Source organism: Ananas comosus, linkage group 22, assembly GCF_001540865.1.
Source record: "Ananas comosus cultivar F153 linkage group 22, ASM154086v1, whole genome shotgun sequence".
NCBI lineage: Eukaryota > Viridiplantae > Streptophyta > Magnoliopsida > Poales > Bromeliaceae > Ananas > Ananas comosus.
This window is the reverse complement of record NC_033642.1, coordinates 2,538,522-2,561,439: the sequence shown is the minus strand read 5'-3', so window position 1 is coordinate 2,561,439 and position 22,918 is coordinate 2,538,522. Positions and strand designations below refer to the sequence as shown.

At 36.7% G+C, this 22,918-nt stretch overlaps 1 protein-coding gene across 4 annotated transcripts; it reads left to right on the top strand.

The window, feature by feature from the left end:
• LOC109727170 (light-mediated development protein DET1) lies at positions 1,932 to 18,167 on the top strand. Of its 4 annotated transcripts, none has more exons than XM_020257112.1 (11): positions 1,932 to 2,323; positions 2,766 to 3,193; positions 3,314 to 3,542; positions 4,293 to 4,388; positions 8,645 to 8,713; positions 9,359 to 9,415; positions 9,858 to 9,938; positions 10,014 to 10,178; positions 15,798 to 15,893; positions 17,416 to 17,515; positions 17,636 to 18,167. In XM_020257112.1, exons 1-11 carry the CDS (start codon positions 2,252 to 2,254, stop codon positions 17,770 to 17,772), a joined length of 1,530 nt encoding a protein of 509 aa, XP_020112701.1. In that variant the 5' UTR covers positions 1,932 to 2,251; the 3' UTR covers positions 17,773 to 18,167. The 4 variants fall into 4 exon arrangements, with proteins under 4 accessions (XP_020112701.1, XP_020112700.1, XP_020112702.1 ...); XM_020257111.1 differs by having other exon boundaries at positions 4,218 to 4,388; XM_020257113.1 differs by lacking the exon at positions 15,798 to 15,893 and having other exon boundaries at positions 4,218 to 4,388.

Sequence of the window (22,918 nt, the reverse complement as noted above, 5' to 3'; positions counted from 1 at the left end):
AAGAGGCTTCACCCATATCCTTCATCTCAAAATTCTTAGAAAGAAAATCTTTGGTATCTTTAAGCAAACTCAAATCACTACTTGCAAGTAGAATATCATCCATATACAGAACTAAGAAAATATACTTACTCCCACTCACCTTAAAGTATCTGCATTGATCCACAATGTTTTCTACGAAACCGAATGTAGTAATTACATTATGGAACTTGATATACCACTGACGGGAAGCCTGTTTAAGTCCGTATATAGATTTCTTTAGTCTGCAAACAAGGTGATTACTTTCATCTGTGTTGAAACCTTCGGGCTGTTGCATATAGACTATCTCCTCTATATCCCCATTTAGAAATGTCGTTTTTACATCCATTTGATGTAACTCTAAATCGAAATGAGCTACCAAAGCCATTATAATTCTTAATGAATCATTCTTAGATATCGGAGAGAAGGTTTCATGATAATCAATGCCTTCTTTCTGAGTGAAACCTTTGGCAACAAGTCTGGCCTTATGTCGTTCTATGTTACCTAAAGAGTCCCTTTTGGTCTTGAAGACCCATTTACAGCCAATGGCTTTGACTTCTTGTGGTAATTCAACGAGATCCCAAACTTTGTTATCCGTCATAGATTTCATCTCTTCCTTCATGGCATCATACCATAGGGAGGATTTATCTCCCTGCATGGCTTCTGAAAACGTCCATGGGTCTTTATGGTGTCCAACATCAAAGTCAAACTCCTGAAGATAGACTACATAATCATCAGGAATTGCCGATCTCCTTTGTCTTGAGGATCTTCTTAAGCCAACCTCTTCCTACAGATTTTCATTATTCTGTGCAGCTGGCTCTATAATCATCTATTCCTCTTGGGACAGATCTTCATGGGGAGGTTCAACTGGTTCAGCATTTTCATGCTCTAAAATTAATTGATCTCCATTATAGTCAAATTGACCTCCTGGTAGAGCAACTAAATTATTATCTGTTGATGGATAACCAGTTGAATCCCTTATTTCCTCAAAATTCATCTTTTGAGGAACAACACTCCCACTAGTTTCAGAATCCTCAAGAAATTTAGCATTCCTGGCCTCAACTATCTTAGATGGGTGATTTGGATAATAGAACCTGAATGCTTTGGAGTTTACCGCATAGCCAATGAAATATCCACTGACTGTTCGAGGGTCCAATTTCTTTATGTGTGGATTATAAACCCTCACCTTAGCTGGACATCCCCATACGTGCAGGTAATTTAAACTAGGTTTCCATCCTTTTCATAACTCGAAAGGAGTTTTGGAAATAGCCTTCGATGAAATCCTATTTAAAACATACACCGCTGCCTTTAGTGCTTCACTCCAAAGAGAGGATGGAAGACAATAGCTGCTAATCATGCTCCTTACCTTGTTCATGAGTTTTCTATTCCTCCTTTCGGCAACGCCATTTTGCTGGGGCGTGCCAGGCATCGTATACTGTGCAATGATGCATTCACCTTTGAGGAATTGACCAAATGGACCGATCATTTGACATTTATCCGTATGTCTTCCATAATACTCACCCCCTCTGTCGGACCTTATAATCTTGATTTTCCTATCCAATTGTTTCTCTACCTCAACCTTATAAGCTTTAAAAGCATCAAGAGCCTCAGCTTTTTCAAATAAGAGATAGAGATACATATATTTTGAATGGTCATCAATAAATGAGATAAAATATCTCTGACCGTTGAAACAAGGAGTAGGAAAAGGTCCACAGATATCTGTATGTATGATCTCAAGAATTTCAGAACTCCTTCTGGCACCTTTAGTGGTATTTGTGTTAGTATGCTTTCCCTTTATGCATTCCACACAAGTACCAAAATCGGTAAAGTCAAGATCTTGTAAGATCTTTTCTTTTACCAACCTCTTTATTCTCTCTAAAGAGATATGAGCTAAACGCTTGTGCCATAANGCCGCTTCCTCCTCCATCTGCTCCTCTAAGCAACCCGCCACGGCTCTCTGTATCTTCCTCGACCTGCCCCTCGCAACCTCGTCTCCAAACCCTAACCCTAACCCTAACCCTAGCTCCTCCACTGCACATTCGTAGGAGCCGGAACCCTAACCCTAGCCCGGCGTCTTCAAGCTCTCATGGTTTCGTCTTTCGAGGTTCATCAGCGCACTCCCCGCAACTCCTGGTTTTACTGGTAACTTCTCCGACGCCAACGCTCAGAAAGCACGAATCTCCGTGATGCTCGAGAGGGATGAGCGCTCTTCTCCTCATTGGTGCCCACGGTACTGATGTTTCGGAGCAGTAATGTTGCCGCTAGGGTTTTCGAGCGCCAGATTCTTACCCCCCGCCCTGGGGCCAGTGTACGCTTTCGCTGCGCTCTCTCTTCCCCCCCTTTTCTTTTCCTTTTCCTTTTTGTGTTTAAACTCTCTGGTGTTTGTTTGATTTCCTGTTGATGATCTTCTCGTCCAAATGATTGCGGCCGAAATGAAATTTTTTTTGCATGCATTTAACAGAAACCTGATTGCTTTCGCTTGATAATCATATTATGAATATGTCCCTTTGTAAACATTGTGGTTCCTTTATTTTTTCTTTTCTTTTGCGAGAGCCGTTGGTTCTGTAAGAAATTAGGATTCCTGAGTTTGAACTCGTTTTAAAAATGGAACTGTGAGGAACGCATCTTGTCAGTTTGAACTTGTTGTGGAAATGACATATAGCTCGGTAGTGAAAAATTTTTCTTCCCCGTTTATTTGTTAGCTTAGCAAATGTGAACAAACTCGGTTTTTCTCTGCTTTTTCCTTACAGGTTAATGTTGTCAGGCAATTCTATGAGAATATGTGTCCAAGTTATACTATATACGATATTGATTGCCCTGACCATTCCTTTCGCAAGTTTACGGATGATGGCCAGTACCTCGTGAGTTTTAGCAGGAATCATCAAGATTTGATCATATACAGGCCCACGTGGTTATCATTTTCGTGCAAAGAAGAAGATTGTGATTCTCATGATCTGCCTCCGAAAGCAAAGAAGTTTGATAGCTTTTTCACCCAGATTTGCTGTGTCCCTCTTGCATCCACCAATGAGTTTATTTGTAAGGACTTCTTTCTTTATTTAGAAAATCTCCAATTCGGCTTGTTTGCGACGTCAACCGCGCAAAGCCATGACACGCCTGCCACCGAGGGTGCGATTCATGGAGTACCTTCCATAGAGAAAATAACATTTTACCTTGTGAGGTAGATTTGCTTTTGGATAGCTCATAGCATGCGCTGTGATATTCTTCCTAATTCTGTTGTAAGGGTAAATTTTTAGTTTCCTCCTTTTCTTGATCATCAACTGTTGCGAACTTTTATTAGACTGGAAGATGGGATGGTACTAGATGAGAAGGCCTTTTGCAACGATTTTGTCAACCTTCCTCATAGCATGGGTGCTTTCTTATATGAGGATCTATTATGCATTGTGTCCCTACGGTACCAAATAATACATATCCTACAAATTCGGGATTCTGGCAACCTTGTTGAGGTACGGAATATAGGCGCGTTCTGCAGGGAAGATGACCAGTTGTTTCTTCACTCGCATGCGCAGGTAATAACTTCCTTCTTTAATCTAGTATTCATGTGCAAACTGTGAGTGTAATAAGATTTGGTTTCTTGTGTAATATGCTTAGCGTTCTCATGTACTATTGTTTTAGTTACTAGGCTACCTTGTTGGTAGAGCCAGCATCTTGGTTAGCTAGTCAAGCTCAACGTACTCGACCTTGTGGCTTGTGATGATTTTTGGTATTATTTTTGGTCTTGGCACTGGACCGCTCATCTTGTGATGATTTTTCATGTGTCTGCTTATTTATTTTACTTGTCTTTGAAAACATCCATATTAGCTCTTCAAGGTTGAGATGTTACACATGCGATCGTATCGTGACTAGCAATGCTGCTAGTTTATTTTTTGAGGTTGTAGGAAATTATCACTTTATTTCAACTTTTATTACAACATTAGTGTGACATGTAGCACAAGAAAGTTTCCTCTATTGTATGTGCAGTTTAATTTCATTGTCAAGGCATCACTAAGTTAGCTTATTGTATATTAAGATTTACTGAGTTATACTGAGTTATACTACCTTCTTAGTTCTTAGTGTGCATCGGAGGCAAGATGTACTTAAGTCTAACAATACTTAGTTTCCTTATTCTTTCTCCTCCAGTATTCTTTATTCTTATGTCGCATCCTTTCTATGGGAAAGATTTTACCTCTATACATCTGCTTCAGTGCATAGGAACTGTGGATAAAACTAAGCCAGATGAGTTATCAACTCAAGTAGCTAATGGTATTCAACACCCTCAGGTTACCCAAGGGAGTTCTTTCCTTAGTGGTATGAAGCAGAGATTGCTTTCATTCATTTTTCGCAAAACGTGGAATGAGGAAGCAGATCAAACTTTGGTAGGCTGCATTAATACCTTTTGTTTAGTTATTCGATTTATACATACTAAATTCTTCTACTTTTTGAACTGTACACTATAATTGGATGTTTATGTTCGTAGAAGTTCAAAGCTTAGCGATTGTTGTGAAGAGACAATAAGAATTGTTCTTTTCTCTATTTTGTGATTTTATGGTATTTCTTTTAATTTAAGCTCATTTTACTTTTATTTCTCCTTTATCCTGGCTTTAGTGTTTGTCTATCATATAACTTGCTTAGTATGCTTATTGTTGAGTTTTTATGAATACTCTTTTCTTGCCATACCTGGATATGAAACAATCTGAAAGGCGTGGTTGGGTGACAAGCATATTCCATTAGTCCATCAATTTTTCATGTAAACACTGAACACATGAAATGCTCAAATCCTTGTACTCTTTTTCCACGATTCAACTTATCTAGGGAATAAAAAGTTGTCTCAGCCTTAGCCAACGGATGCTTGTTCTCCTAAATGCTCAAAGATATCGATCCTTTTAGCTTGAGCCAGCAGTTTTAGTTAGTTTTAACCTACCCTAGTCTATCTATGCCCTCACAAAACCTAAACATTTTGATCAAGGATAAATAGAGAAAAACTCATGGCTCAAATTTTAGTGCTTCTATATTCTTAGAGAGCTGTTCGGGCGGTTTGCATGTTAATGTGAAATTAAATAACACTTGCATATTCCCTGGTTCTTCATATCCATCAGAACGAATACCTAGTAATAGTTGCTGTTTCTCTTATTTTGTTGAAGCAAATAATCTTCCCTTATTTTTGCTGTAGACAAAGAATCTTGTTCCTTTGGATGGAATATTTCAATCCTAACTTTTAATGTTACTTCGCACATCAAAAAGAACAACAATTTTAGTTGATTAGGCGTTAGTTGATTCAGACTGGGGCAAGATTAGTCTGTCGATGTAGCTTACTCTATTTTAGATTTTTTTGGAAGTTTTTTGATGTAATTCTTCATTCGCTGTAAAGTTGGAAAGATGCCATAAATTAAAGCACTTACCATGATACTTCTGGAAATTGATCTAAATTATAAATAGTTCCCATTTTCTTCCATTTGGGTTTTATTATGCACTTTTGCTGAGATTGTTAGAAAGCAGCCAACGACGCCTGTGCATCAACTGTTGATGTGGTTTAAAACTTACAGTGTTGAGCTCGTCTTCTATTTGCCTGATGCAATCCAAAGTTCGAAAATAACTCTAATTTGCTTAACAAATATAAGATAACGAAGGAGAGTCGGGAAGCTTGGCCAATTTAGGCCTAGAGAGTGAAGGGGAAGAAGAAGAATACCGGCTAATCCAGGCCGGATAGGAGGAGAGAAGATACTTATATACCATAATTTAAAAGAATTTCATTCTTTCATAACTTTACTACATTAGCTCCAAGGGAGCTTGTTTATTAATTATAATATATTTCTAAATTGAAACAAGTTCCTTGAAGTAAAGAATTCTACCCAACCCTTCAACAATCATCATTTGATTTTTTTTTTTAAATCTAAACAATCTTAACAAATGCCTTAAATGAAGAGATTCCATGATTCCATCTCATCCTTAACCAACAATTATTCGAAATTTAAAACTAACCCACGAAATATAGGATATGCAGAGCTTTTTGGTTGAAAATTGAAATTGTTTATTTAATTCTAAATCTCTTCTTGATACGCCATGTAATGCTCGAATTAGTTCATTGCATTTAGTTGGCATAGGAATTATTCAAGCATGTTCCTTGATTTTATTCAATGCATTTATTTCAGTTGGTTGCATCAAATATAGGACCTCTCTAAAGGATTTATTGTGTCATCTTGGTATTAGAGCTTATGCTTCGTTTCCTTGCTACATTGCTATGTGTGTAGATTGACCTCTTAAAGGACACATGCATAGTAGATGTTGTTGTGAACTGCCGTACTACCGGTCGAAATTTTATACTCAGGATTTGCAACATGTTCAGAATTTCGAGAGTTTCATAATTTGCAGCATGATTAGAATTTTGAATTATTGCTGTGCATAGGGAATGTAGACAAGTCGTTGATCAGGTTGATATAATGATAAGAAGAGTCCCTTAACCACTGTTGTGCCTAGGGAACATAGACAAGTTGTTGATCGGGTTGATGTTCATTATACAGAGAATCAGTTTGGTTAAGAAAACCTTGTGTAGGAGGAGATTGAGGAACAATATCTTTATCCTTGTAATACAGTTCAGTCTCCAAAATGTTGTGCTTACACCCCATCGTACATATCTTGCAACATGTGGTTATGCTTGATATAAGTATGATTGTGTTGGTCGCTGGAGGTAAGGAAATCTGGATTGGGGAGTAACTAAGGATTTAAGTGCCCATCAACACAGAATATGTTGTACCAGCCAACAAGGTATTGGCACGATACAACCTCTGTGCCGATAGGACAACTCAAAAATCCTTTTCTTTTTTAATTGGCTAGTAATTTCATCAGTAGAGTACAAAAATTTGATATAGAATATATATAGAGCAATTATAAATTTATAATATACTAGTGCCAAAGAAAATAAATATTTCACGCTGAAGTTTGTAGGCACATAGGTGTATTTGTCAACAACACCCATCAGCGTGGCATGGCACGTACTGTGCCATACTGTACCGGCAAGTTCACGACATGTCCCTATGCCATGATGCTTAAATCCTTGAAACACACTTGAAAAATAAAGTTGAGCCTCACTCATGTTTTGGCAAAAATTAGATCTGAAGGACTTGACCAGCCTACATGAACAAGCATTTAGAGTGATATGATATGTCAAAAGGTTGCTATTTTCTAAGGTGGAGACAGTAAGGAAATTCAAGCAATCAATATTGAGAGACATGCATGTATTGGGTCAAGAACCAATTGAACAATATAAAGAGATGAAAGAAAAGTTGAAAGAAAAGTATCTCTTTCTGTCATGACCATCTAATAGATCATTTGTTTTCTTGACGCAGGTGAACTTTTGTTCTTTTTCTTTATTTACTGATTCCAGTTCACTGTTTGTTATTTTATAGATCTTTTATTTCTCCTATCAACTAGTTTGCTCTTTGTGCCAATACTTGGTATCACAATGCTAGACACATCTTGAAGATTTCGTGAGTTGACGAAAATTTTGAATAGGGCTTCTTCTAATTTGTGTTGCATTATAGGGAATTTGAAGGATCAGACAATTGGACACCAATTTGCACATTATATTTATACCGATGTACATGTTATTGGATGATTGGAGTGGGATATGAAGTTTGCAACTTGCATTTCTTAATGCTTTTCCTAGGGGTGTTCAACCTCGGTTTGCCTTCAAACCTTGATTTGAGTAGTTTTCAGATTGTCCTGTTCTATACTTGTTTGTCCTTGAGAAATTCTTTAACAAACCATCCTAACCTTGCGTTGGCCTCAAATAATTTCCGCCTTAGCTGTGAATCTTCTAGAATTCCTTTAGATTTCTATTTTGTCTAAATGAAGGTGCTTAAATCACTAAGTTGTTATATATGATTGTGTAATGTACATAAGTGGTCACTCAACTTTCATGTGGGTTACCGAATTTTAATTTGTTGCAATTGATTCCCGGAACTTCCATTTTTTGTTTCAATGTGGGTGCTATACCAAACTAAGTTTGACTTCCTAACAAAGGGATGATGTGGCACTGATTCATGACGTGGTGATGACTTGGAAGTTTTTTAAGCTGTCACGTCATATTAAGACTATTATGATTCAATTGTCCTATCAATTTCAAGATATCACGTGGCTAGCTGAATCAGCAGCTATGTTATCTAAATCAAATCGATCATCATTCCTTTTGTTTGGAAAGTCGAATGATGTATGTCAAAGTAAGTCAATTGAAACAAGTAATTGAATTTCAGTACTCAATTGGTGACAAATTAAATTGCGGTGACCTAAGTAAAAACTTTGAGGTAAGGTCGACAACCAGTGTGTAATTTTTCCTATTGAATTTTGACTTATTTAAGGCACTAATTAACCATTGAGTTGAATAATAGGTCAAGGCGTGACTAGCTAAAATTGGTACTCATTTGATGAGTTACATCAAGGGAGAGTTAGATTCAGTAACTAGGTGAGGAAATATCAGTTTTCTTGACTTGAGAAACTTTTATTAAAGAGTTTCTATGTAACTTGCAAATTGGTTTAATTTTCCAATTTTTCTTAGTACTGTTGTGATTTTTTTTTAAAAATCAGATAAATGTTTGGGATGTTGATAATTATCTTAATTGAATTTCTTTTTTCTCAGAGGGTTCAGCATTTAAAGAAGAAGTTCTATTTTCACTTTCAAGATTATGTTGACCTAATTATTTGGAAGGTAGGCATCAAGTCGTTAACTAAATTCGTTTATGATATCTTATTTGATGTGCAAATTTCTGATTTTATCTTTCTTTTACTACCTACTAAAAAGTAGATAGAAGTGTATGAAGATGCCGTCTATTAATCATTTTGCCCTTGAACTTCATTTTTTTTTTTACTATTTGAATCTCTCTTAACTTTCATTTCTGTTGATTTGAGTTATTTCATTCTAATTTGACTCAGGATTTTGTTGAATTAGTCAGATTCCTTTAAAATTGACAACTCTTACTATTTCTCAGCTGTTAGTGTGAATTTTGTTACCACTAATGAACAATGGTTAATTAAACAGTTAGTTTTACAAAGTCCCCAATTTAATTTGACTTTAATAGCTCCAATAAAAAAATTGAAAATTGATGGATTCTCAGTTAAAAGAAATTAAGTTCAGGGGCCTGTTTCAAAATGGCCTATAGTCAAGAGCGTCTCGTACATTTTAACCTTAAAGGGACTTGCTGAACATATGCTGAAATCATATAGAAGGCTCTTTCCAATCTTAGTACATCTTACTTGTAGGAACTATTAATTTGTAACCTTTTATGTAGTTCTTTGATTTGGTAAATACCGAGAAATTAATGCAAGAGGAGCTTACAGCATAATGGCTGAACAGGTGCAATTCTTGGATCGTCATCACCTTCTAATCAAGTTCGGTAGTGTGGATGGAGGGGTAAATATTGTTATCTTTAGACCTCTGTGTACGTCATATTTGACCCTGTGGTTCAAAGTGTTGCACTTTGTTACCCTGTGGGCTTTTCTTTGTTTTCCTTAAGGATTTGCTGTTAAATAGGGTAGCAAATTGCTACATTTTACAAATTGTAGGGTGGTAAATTAGTGTTTTACAATCCTATGATTTGCACTCTAGCACTGTGGTATCGTATTTTACTTCAGATCCTTAGGAAACGAAAAGCAAAACCATAGGATAGCGAGTGCTATATGTGGAACCATATGGTGGTAAACTCCAAATGCACAATCCCAACTGTGGGGTTTTGAATGCTTTCCTATAAGAAGTTTCTTATTCAAGATTAAATGTGATTATAAGCAAAATTGCTTGTCATTTTTTTTTCCTTTTCAATTGTTGATTCGTGCATCGTTTAAAATTAAAATTTTAGGTTTCTCGAAGCACTGATCAGCATCTTGCATTTTTTGTTGTTTATAACATGGAGACAACAGAGATTGTTTCATTCTATCAGGTACCATATCCCTTAATGTTGTTACTGCTCTACTTTGTCTGCTATTTTGTGACGTATGCCATCACTTTTCTGCAGAATTCTTCAGAGGAAATGTACTCATTATTTGAGCAGTTCTGTGATCATTTTCATGCAAATTCAAGAAGTTCATTCCATGCGAATTTCATATCTTCTCATTCCAATAATATCCATGCTCTTGATCAACTTTGCAGCATTAAAACGAAAGCAAGCAATGCCTCACAGGTAAGAATCACTTAATAAAGTGTCGAGATATTTTTTCCCCCCTACCTTGATTAAGATTTAGCAGTTAGAAAGGTCTGTCATATCATGCTATTTTAAATTGTTTTGGTGGATCAGCTACTTCAATGAGATCGATTTTTGTTCAGGCCTAAATGACTTTACATGCACGCTTTTCAAGTGCCTTTCATGTTTTGGTATGACTTTGGAATGTTCTTGAGGCTAAAAAATACTGTTTGTTTTCTTTTATATCATTACGTTGAAATTATTCTTTAAACTTCCGCCTATTTCCTAGGATAGTCGACTTTATTTTATTGCATTTACAATTGCATTGGACCTAAATGTTGTAATTAGTTTTTGGAGATTTGTGTTGGTTTTGGAACCTAAAATTGCGACTGTTGCGCCACAAACCCAAGAAAATGAGCAGGTGCTACACAATCGTAAATTAACTTCCCTGACCATGCAAGGCGAAATATGCACTATCATAAAGTGAAAGATAGTGTGATTATAGACATGCAGTGGGAGATTGTTTTTGCAATAGTTCAGCCGTAAAACATACAATGAAGGCACTATAAGCAATTAAAACCATTTAGGGTGTGAAGAATAACAACATCATATGTGTGAAAATCTAAAAGAACCAAGTAATGAAAGCATCCACACTCCATAGTATCTCAAGTCGTCAAGGTCTTGGGTCATAGCTTATATTATTGTTAAATAGTTAATGCTATCTGAACTAGTGTGCAAGGTGTTTAGATTGCCACAGCAGCCTTATCAAAGGCATATTCAAATACATAAAAGGAGATTATTGAGCTTATAATATGCCTAATAAGTAGTTAGGCATTAAAGAGTGCAAGTAGTTGATTAGTCTATGTATAATGGCATTATGGGCAATAATATGTGTGACTGCTCCTAGGGTATGCTCAATAGAGCATTGTCATATATTTATGAACTTACATTATGATTAGAATAAACAATTCATTTCAGTAGTCGTACTATGCCATCTCGACTCCCACGCCACAATGATTATCATAAACTCTCATTTGAGGCTAAAATACCAGGGGTAGGTAGCCACTTCACAATTATATGAGGATTACCTCATGGATGAATTAGACCATATCTCTATCTGAGGCAAAGACTATTGTTTAACTGTAAATTTTAGTCATTTTCCTAAAACTTTTAATGATGGCAAGCCCTCTAGTTTGACATTTTTTATCAATTACATCGAGCTTAAAACTTCAGACAAATTTTAATATCTAAAAATTTAAGGCACGAGTACTGGAGAGACTAGTTTCAACACCATAGTGTCTGCTTTTGGTGCCATGGCAGCTACTTTCTAGAAGAGCAGCTGTCAATATACTTGGTTGGGCTTGATTCCTAGCTTAGTGAAAGTCGTGAAGGGCCTATTACAGTGTTTGCTTAGTTGTGGATCGTGCTTTATTCACTTTTATAGGTGGCAATTTCTCTAAGATGTTTTGTCAATCAGTTTTTGATGTTCAGTGGTGGTGATGCCGCATGACATTAATTGCAAGACTGGTTTTATGCTCCCTAGGTGTAAGGATCACAAACAAGTCCTTTCAGTTATCGTAAGGCTTTAGTCTTGTAGTTAGATCATTGATTTTGCAACTTAGATCTTTGTTATGTTCGTGTTGCTGTATGACTAAACCTACCCGAATATTATGGAACCTAGCTTGAGCTTTCATGGTTTGATCTGGAAGCAGAGTCAAGCACGTTGTCACGGCCTTAGCGGTTCTGTTCGCAAAGCCCGTGCGGCGCCCGCCTTCCTGCTCGAAGATGGGCAAGCCTTCGTCCCTATTGCTAGTCCGGACCTTCGCGTCCTACGACTAAGTATGCAAAGGGAATGACAAAGAGAGAGAGAAGCAGAGATTCACTCAAAATAACTAAGTACTCCACTACTTAGAAAAGAGATTACAACACACATACTCCCTCTTGTGTGTTTAGCCTTAACCAAACCTCACTACTTATAAGCTCCTAGATACAATGAACCTAGACACACACTAACTCTCTCATTATGACACATATTAACTCACCCACTATTTCATAGTAATGAGCCCTCATAATGACCAAAAGCTCAAGAGTCATCCATAACTCCCATGAGTTTCATAACCCTTGAGTTTCCCACAGCGGGTTGGGTTTGGGTATTGACAATCTGATTCGACCCGTTACCAATCCGAACTCGCTAGCAGATTTGGGCCACTGTCAAGGAGAAATCAGCGGAAAATATTTTGTCCGTGACAACGTGCTATAATTGCTGCACTTGCATAAGTAGGAACCCCAAAGAATGCCGGTGTTGGAAGTTCGAGCATAACCTAGTCAGTTATACATCTAATGATGCAGCAAAGTACTGTTGCAACTTGCAATACTGTTATAGACGCTACTGTAACCCGTGTTAATGTAGCAGTGCGGTGAGGGGGGAGAAGAAGAAGAGAGAGAGAGAGTTGTAACAGGTGGTAATATAGCACAGTATTGTAAGTCGTGTTACTGTAGCAGTGCGGTGGGGAAAAGTGGAAGAAAGAAAAAGAAGAATAAGAAAAAGAGAGAGAAATAGGTGGCTATTTAGGTTCAAATAGAAGGAGAAATGGACAATTCAGGCTCAGAGAGGAGAGAAGTAGGAATACAACCTTAAACCATCAAGATTAATTTATCGAATAAAACTAATTACAGAAGGACAATTTAGGGCATATTTATAGACATTTTACTCAATAAATTGAAACAAATCCCTTAGTAGGCTTTTATATAAGAATAACAATTTTGCCCTAATAGAAAGATCCTCCCTTAACCTATTCAACAAACTTACCAAACTAAATAAAAAAATAACACATCCATATCAATAAAACATAAAGTTTGGCTCAACCCGGGTCAAAACTAAACAACTTGGATTTGTATTGCATCATTAACAATATATTAGGGGACCAAGAAGATTATTTTGCTTCCACAACATTCAACATCCAAGAATTCTGCTACAAAAAATAGTATTATCAATATACAAAACTTGCCGACAACTTATTACGTATGTAGCAAAATGTTCTTCTTACAACATAGAGCTAATGAGTCTATTCTAGTTGATTTGTGTGCTACCTCGTACTTCCAGTCGCTCATAAAGCTATTGACATAAGTGGATAATCATGGGGTGAAAAAGCTTTAGGCCTTGTTCAAATGCATGAACATCTTATTCAGTATATCCCTTCCATTTATTCAAGAAGCATTTGGTATATTGTAGATGAGGAGTGTGATCAAATGTCTACAATGGCTACCATATTTGACCTTCTAGTCATCTGTTCGGAATAAGATAATTCACCTCGTAGGTGAAATATGTCATTTTACCAAAACGTGATGCCAAGACCTTTTAATTAGCAAAAATCCAACTCTAGCTTCCAATCATACAAGAAAGTCTTCATACTGAATAAGTTATTATTGGATATCTTATTCTGTTATCCAAACAGAGCCTTAAACATTTTGAGTACAGCCAGTTGAAGGGGGCAACTTGTACCTGTCACGTCTAAAGATAAAAGAAGCAAATAACAATGTAGTGAAACAAGAATGCACAAGGCAAGATAGGTACAAAGACATGATACAACTAAAATACTTATCAAACAAGTTTATCATCAAAGTAAAGCTCCTAATGCATTTTGACTCAATTTGTGTAGCTTGCACATTGTCCACTTGCATTTTCCATTTGGCCATCTCTTTAGAAAGCACCTAGAACAAGGTTATGATGCCATGCTGTTGTCAAATGTACGAAGCATGGCAGCACAGCGGTTACTCTTATGCATCATGGCTGAGGCTTCAAAATTCAAATACGATCAACAAGGACTCCACATATCCAACAACAAGTATTAACTGGAGCCATCGAGCATGTTCTCCAAGAGTTCATTCCATGTATCTAAGTGATATTAAGGTTAACCAAGAAACACCACAATTAATGCAAATGCTCGAAGATTAAATACCAAATAGAGGAATAATACATTATGTACTCATGAAGAACCAAGCATGGTCACACAGCAAATATGGCTCGACAATAATGTTGCTAGCTTGAATAATATGTTCAAGGCACAATTTGTTGCCTACTCTGTCATTAAAGATTAGGGCAAATGATGTTAGTACTAGACATAAGTAGTCGATTGGCTGATTTTGGGATAGGTTTCCTCCTCTGTGCATCTATATCTCGTAGGATCAACAAGCTTGCATGATTTTGTGTTCCTCGAAACTCTTGAATTCTAGATAACTGAGATTTTGAATTAATTTTAGCGGTTTGGCATCTTTAAACTAAGAACTTCCAACTATGAGATTTTTGGTAAGACCACAAAGATATAGGAAAACTCCAACTTACCTCCTAGGGATCCAATATTAGGAAAATCCCCCTCCTCCTGGCTTGGGGTTTGGTAAGACTCATTGGAAGCAGGGAATGCTCTTCAGTGTACTTTAATTGCTGGCCTTGAACAGGGGAGAGAGGGTACTAAGAAAAGGTGATGGAAAGAAGAGGAAGAGGAAGGTCACTCCTCTTTAGCCGTATAGACTATATGACCCCATGGGGGCCATTTTGGTCCATCTTACTGAGTGGGTGCCTTTATCTGTTGGAATCTGGGAAGTTCTTCTAGCGAGTCGCCAGATTAGTACTGAAATGATACTGATATGACCTTGACAAGCAGATCGGTACAGATAAATACGAGGGTCATGACCTTCTTAACTATTTTAAAGTTTCAATTCCATGATCTTTACCAACTGTCTTTATAATGCCATTCTTTGCAAATTAAAAATACGAATATTTTGCTAACTCAATAGTGGTTTTATATCTCATTGGACCCTTGGATCCATGTTGCCAGTTTGAAACTTGTCAGCCAATATTAATTCATTTCAAAGTTCCAATTCACAGCTTTATTGTAAGTAGTATCTATGCATCTAGACTTCTTATGGTTCAGCATGCAACCTGTTCTTACGATTTTTTTTCTATTTCCAAAGTCATGATCTGACGATTTAGTATTATTTTTAATATTTTAGGATTTCAATACTGGATAATTAGTTGAATTGTTGGTAGGATATAGTAACAATAATCTAATGGTTATAAGTTTATCTCCCTGCATCCTAATTTTATCTTCTTGTTTTTAGTTGAAATTACATTTATGTCATGCAAGTATCTTTTTCTTAAATTTAGTAGTACTGCAAAGGGAAAAGTTCAAATACTACCCCTATGGCTTCGCACTTTCTCACTTTAGTATCCTGTGGTTTAAAGTGTATCAATTTAGTGCCCTGTGGTTTTATTTTTCTTTTTTTATTATCAATTCCACTAATTTTTTTTTTCTTAAATTAGTGACAAAGTTAAAATTAAAGGGTACTAAAGTGAATATTCAATAAAGCTAGGTGAGTATCTGAAGTTTTTTGTATATAATTTAACGAAATATTAACGAAGAAGCTGACGAAAAGAGGAAAATAAAATCACAGGGCACTAAATTGATACATTTTAAACCATAGGGTACTAAAGTGAGAAAGTACGAAACCACAGGGGTGGTATTTGAAGTTTACCCTACTGCAAAACATGCTTTCCTTTCATTAATTGAGTCTGGTAATTAAAAAGCTTTTTGCATTTAATGTGTTAATTGTTACTGGCAGTTTGTGAAGAAGATGATGACTTCATTGCCATACACTTGTCAATCGCAAAGCCCGTCACCTTATTTTGACCTCTCGCTCTTTCGGTATGATGAAAAGGTCTGAATTTATGTTGTCCAACATAGGCTTATTGAATTTCAGTCATCAACACAGCAGCAACAAATTATTGCTTTTATACATTCAGTTTCCATTGTCCACATGAGGATAATTTGCATTATTGCTTAAGCTACAAATGTTATACCTAAATTGCTAAATTTTATGTTGTCCAACATAGGCTTATTGAATTTCAGTCACCAATATAGCAGCAACAAATTATTATTTTTATACATTCAGTTTCAATTGTCCACATGAGGATAATTTGCATTATTGCTTAAGCTACAAATGGCATACCTAAAATGCTAAATTCCACTTTATTTGGTAGCGTATTTCCTATGCATAGATACCAAAGAAGAAGCATTAACTCCGCTATGCTGTTGATGGATTAGTGACTAATATTGGGTTTCAGTGGCTAAAAGTTTTTCCTAAATTGTTTTCTTCCTCTCTCCCTCTCTCTTTGCTGCTGCCTGAGGGCTGTCCCTCTTCTTCTTTGTCATCTTCTTTCTCTTATTCTGCCTACTTATAGCCCTCTTCTGCTCTCCATTTTTGTTGTCTTCACCTGCCATAGGTCTGCTTCCATGTCCCTTGTCCAATCCAACATCCTTTGCCCACTGGTGACTTCGATCTGTTCCTATTGTAGTATGTAACTGCCCGTGTTGCTGCTTGTTAGGTTGCCGCCTATCATCTAGTTGCTGTTTAGGTAGTCTGTTCTTCACCACTCTTCAGCCAGCAGTGAGTCCTTTTCCTCAGGATGCTTAGGAAAACACCCCCTGTCAAGACCTATTTTAGTAAGAAAGTTAAAACAAAGCCAATATTTTTATAGGCATTTGCCCTTTTTACTTAAAGCTGAAGTGTTCTCCCAGCACCTAGTGATTTTTTCCACGAACTTTCGGGCAATAATCCCTAGTTTTAGAGGAACTCCTTTGCTATCTTTTGCATCAAGGTGGAAATTACTAGATAAATTGGAACTATTGAGACCTCTAGGAAAAGTCCCTGTGGTTTAGCGCATTTGCAAATATTACCTTTTGGTTTTATCTATTTCATTCAGTTATGCTGTGGTTACTGTTCTCCTTTGCGCCATAAGGGTCTCCCAGTAAAGGTCGGTTACAAGTCGCAAGTGAGTTTAGAAACCAACCCAACATGCATAAGTGCACAAAATAGAGCCATGAACCCAATGTGCCATTCCTAGCTTAATATTAATGAGAGGTTCTTGCAGTGCAACAGAGTAGCAACCACATGATGGTTTTTGCTACAGATGAAATCACATCGTACTTATAACAAAATCACAGGGCTGTGAAGTACAAATGCTCTAAACTACAGAAATTTTTTTACTTTTTATTTTTTAAAGTTATAGGAGGGACATTTGTAGCTTTACCTACATCTATCATCTCCACTCAGACGTTAGCATTTACTGGAACATTGTGAACTGTGGCATGTGTAGACAACAATGTTATTATCTTTGTTTCCAGTATAATTTGCTTGTGTTGAGGCTACTCTCTGATGTTAGTTTCCTGGGCTTTTCTAGCTGATTTCGGCAACAGACCGGCACAGGCACGCTTCCGAGCATCCAATAAAATTTATCTCAAGGAGGCAGCCGAATGTTCTCAAGTTTAAGATTAAACCAGGTAAAAAAAAAAAAGAAGAAAATGAAGTTTTAACTTTAAAACATTTGGAGTCAAACGCTGTGCAAGAAAACTCGGCTCTTCTTATTTACTGAAAAACCGAATATCTTGTAATTCGTATAGGACCTGAGGCTGGCGGCTGGGACGCGAGGCCGAAGAGAATTTCTTCGTTCTTGTTCCATCCTTTTTTACCGTTAGCTCTTTCCGTCCAGCAGACGCTGATGCAACCGACAGTTGTCAATATTCATTTCCGGAGATAAAAGCAGCGGCGTGCTGCTTTTGTGTTGTATCTTGTGTTGTTACAGTGTAGAGGGCCGTGCCGCATATTTAAGTGTTGACGATTTGAAGCAGAATAGAGTTGTCTTTACCGTATGGCTGCGCTGCGAGCTTTGGTTTTTTTTTTTTTTCCTCTATTTTTGTTCGATGAATGTATTACGTTTCTCCCTGTTTTTTTTTGTTCGACGAATGTATTACGTTTCTCCCTCCTGTGTATTTTTGTTCGATGAATGTATTACATTTGTCGGAAACACAATTTGATATGTTTCATTCACATAGCATTTTCTTTTTGGGGAACAAGTTTAGCTCTCTCCCTATCTTGAAAAGGAAGACGAATGAATTGCAATACTAATACTTCTATGTAAAATTCAACTACTAACTGCTGAGGAGTTTTGTTTTTTAATATCTCGTGTTTCAGGTAGGGGTGGAAACGAGCCGAGCTCGAGCGAGCTTATGTCAGCTCAAATTCGGCTTGAAATTAATTTCGAGCCTAAATCTAGGCTCAAGCTCGGCTTGAAATTAATTCGAGCTGAGCTCGGCGAGCTAAATTCAAGTTCGAGCGCGACGCTCGAGCTCTAAACGAGGCCGATTGAAATTCTCACATATATAATCAACTGGGTTTAATTTATAGAACCATTACCTGACAATTTATGCAATATGTCCAATAGTCAACAATCAAATAATTGGCAAGAAATGTGATGCTAGGGTGATCTGCCTGATGCATGGATAGGCGCGAGAAGAGAGAGAGAGAGAGAGAGGGGGGGAATAAAAGATTTGGAAATCTTGAATGTTATCCATGATTTTAGTTTATGTGGCAATAGTGAAAGTCTGAAGAGAGAGTGTTATGTAAATTAGAATTGGACTCAATTGCAGCAGTTTGTGACTGTTGGGTTTTTTTTATGGGCCGAACAATAATGACGCCAAATAAATTAAAGTCTATAATAATTAAAATACAATTAATATATATATTAATAAAATATATATAGTATACTAATATATATATATATATATATATATATATATTCGAAGCTTTTCCGAAGCTTTTCAAAAGAAGCCCAAACAATATTTCCGAACGAGCGAAATAAATACTCAAGCTCGCTTGAATGAATTTCGAGTCTTTTTATTTGTTCAAGCTGCGCTCATTTAATTTCAGAGTCGAAGCTCTGAGCCGAGCTGATATCGAGCCGCGAAACACGAGTGTCGAACGCGAGCCCGTCGCTCGTTGCCAGCCAAGTTCAAGTTTGTTTTATTTTTTTATTTTTTTATTTTTTTATTTTAAGATTTTAGAAATACTAGTATAGAAATCTGTGCAATGTAACGGATTTTTAACTAGCAAAATGATTTAATAGATTCTGAGCCAACAATACTTTTTAAGCTTAAAAATTTATTTTAGCTATTACAACAATTTAATATATTCTAAGAGAACAATCCTGAAAAAAAAAAAAAAACAAAATAGAAGCAAATAGAATGCCTTTGTGTGTATAAGTGATTAATGTATAAGCGAAAATAAGAGAGTTCGAAGATTAAAAAAAAGCAAAATATTCAGTGATAATTTGGAAAACTAAAATAAAATGTAAGGTAAATATATATAATCGATACATATAGTTGTCAATAGTAAAGTTTATGATTTTTCGTCGTTCTCTGTCGTATCCTCAACGAAACTATAAATTACAGAAAAGAAAATTTATGATAATTTCTTGAAAATCGAGTATGCTATTTTGGTCTTGCGGCTCTCTTTTGTTTACAAAAATAATTTTTTTAATAAATAAAGTAAAAACATAATAAAATAAATAGAGATCAAATTTTACATGGTAAAGCTTGGTATGGTTAAAAAAAAAGAAGAAAATGAGATGTTTCCTACCACTTTCTCCACTGGCATAAACGCCAAAATGAGATGTTTCATAGAAGGTAGTGGTCGCCTTTAAACTGCTTATACATTTTCTCGAGCATGTCATGGTCTGCGCAAAGCCGTCCATACAATTTTTCGTAGAATTTTTTACCCTTCGAAATAAAATTCCTGACTTCAAAGGCCAATTCATCAAGCAGTTTTCTAACAAATCATTGTACGGTATCTTCCTCGGCCTGATCAATATTCGCACGCGGCGCACTGCAACACTTTATAGACTCCATAATAGAGTCTTTTCCACCAACCTCCACATTAATATAAATACTAACCAACTATGTTTATTTTCAATCGGGGCATTGTATATTGGCATTACATAGAAAAACGTTGGCACACATCATAAAGCAATTGACAAAAGCAAGATGTAATAGAAACTGTTGCCATAACTGTACCAATAATTAAAGGGTAGACATGAAGGACTTTTTTTGAAAATAACCCTGTAAAATTTCGTATTTGCCAAACTAACCCTGTAAAATTTTTATTTGTAAAACTAACCCTTCTTTCGCCACGTGGGCGCCACGTCAGGGATTCCTCAAAAAGACGGTGAATCGTTCACCGTCTTTGTAATTTTTGTTGTAAAGCGGTAAATGGTTCACCGCTTTTAGAAGACGGTGAACCATTCACCGCCTTTAGTGTAAAATTTTTCTTTCCGTCCTTTTCCCTTTCCGCCCTCTCAAGTCCGCCGTTTCTGTGCCCTCGAGAAGACAGGGAACGATTCACCGTCTTATCAAGGACACCATATTATGAACTTGAAAAGATTTGCGCAGAGTAGGGATTTGTACTAAAGACGGTGAATGGTTCACCGTCTTATGAAGACGGTGAACCATTCACCGCCTTTACAACAAATATACATAAGACGGTGAACCATTCACCGCCTTCACAACAAATATCAAAGACGGTGAACGATTCACCGTCTTTTTGAGGAATCCCTGACGTGGCGCCCACATGGCGAGAGGAGGGTTAGTTTCACAAATAAAAATTTCACAGGGTTAGTTTGGCAAATACGAAATTTTACAGGGTTATTTTCGAAAAAAGTCCAGACATGAAAAACACGCAAAGAATACACTAACAGATAAGCAACCTAGGAGAAGGCCAATACCACATAAAAACCACCTCATTACCCTTAAACTAAAAAAACCCTTGAGAAGTCATAGTACACGTAGCCAAACAACTTCTACTATATTGCTGGTGCCAAATATGCATTCTAACAAATAACAAAAAAGTTAATATAATAATTAAAATTAGATTTAAACTTTAACTAAGTTGTTCCCGCTTAGAAACAAGCTTGTTCCCGAAGAGAGTGGAACAACTGTTCCACCTTTATTCCCTCTTATTCCTAGGGATGGCAATCCAGCTCGCTGTTCGCCAGCCAGCTCGTGTTCGGCTCGAAATGAGCTCGAGATCGGCTCGCTTGTTTAAGAAACGACCAAAGACACGAGCTGAATTTTTAGCGTCGTTTAATAAACGGCCGTAACACGAGCTGGGGTAGCTCGCTCCGTGTTTCGGCTCGATTAACACAGACTGAATATATATTATATTTATATTATAATTTATATTTAATATAATTTTCTATATATACAATATATAATTATATATATATATTTTATTTTTTATTTTTTACAAAAAATAATATAATATGCGAGCTGAATTAAAAGATTCATTTATATGTAAAGTTTAACTATTTAGATCAAAGTCATGGATAAGATTTGCCTAATTTATTTTATATATATATATTTATGCTAATCATTTTAATTTATATGTTTGTTTGGCCAGCCGTGATGCAGCTCGCCAGTGTTCGCCCTCGTTAATAAACGAGCCGAACACAGTGAATTTTTCGCTCGATACTTTAATCGAGCCCAGCTCGTGTTCGGCTTGTTTAATAAACGAACCGAACACGACGACCGACCAGTTCGCTCTCGAGTTCGGCTCGTTTGCAACCCCTACTTATTCTAATCATTGAGAGCTATAATCCTCTCACTCGCTGAAATACCAATTGCGGTATATCGAGAGAATAAGACTTATCCCGCTCCTTATATCCCAACCAAATACTACCTAAGGAACAACATAGTAGTTGAATCAGTAACAACTTTATTTTTCTTAGGTATAATTTCTGGGATAGGCAGGAATTAGTTCAATTTTGTGTTTGGACTATTTATAAGTATTAGTAAAAAATATTTTAATAAGTTAATAAATAAATAAATTAAAATTACTATATGAGATGATGAGGATGACGTTAATTGGTAAATAAAAAATAAGTCAATATGTTAATATTAATTAATTATTATAAGTCAATATGTCAATATTAATTAATTATTTAATTATTTATATTTGTAGTTAATATATTAATTAGATAAATTAAAATATTAATTATTTAAATAATATAAATGTGGTATCCCTGGTGTACAGCAGTTGAGACTTGTCGACAACTCTGGAGAATGTCGGGACAAGTCCGAGTCTCGTTGGCGTGAAATAGATGCAAAACGGACTCAGTAGGGGACGCGAGAGCAGAGGTTCGCTTTGGAAACTGTAATTGCAGATTTTTCTGCTTGTTGTACCGGTACAGCATCAGGGGTGTACCGGTACACATTTTGTACCGATACAGCATCGAAGGTGTACCGGTACACTTTGCCTGTTTCCGCGCAGCTGCTCTCGGGTTGCCATCTGTACCGGTACACCTGAGTAGGTAAGGGATTTTTTGGTAATTCTCTTGCCTTAATTATATCACCATCCCTTCTCCTTCCTATATAGGATAGAGAGAACAGAGAGGAGATGTTGTTAGTGCTCTCTCTCTTTTCTCCTTTTGCTCGACCGTACGTGGTAGAGGAGCTCGGTTGGAGTTCAGGTGTCGTCGACGTCGCGCCGCGGTGCCGTTCGAGCGTGTCTTCGTCGTCGTAGCATCGCGAGGAGGCCGGGCGAGGGTGCGATTCCGCCGTTCTCGACGTCGCGCCGGATTGGGATTAGCTTTTGAGGTGGGTTAATCGTCGGTTATCTTCTAAGTATATAGATTGTCGACATGTGTTGTTATGTTGTTTCGTTGATAGAAATGGCTCGATTCATGGATTTTGGCATGTTTAACTGTAGAATATGAATTGGAGTCTAGTACTGTGACTAGATATTTACACATATTGGACTTGAGTTTGACTTAGGAGAAAACCTGCGATTTGAACCTGTCACATGCTTAAACTACCTGATTTAGCTCTAGGAGCCGTTGTTATTTTTGTATCACC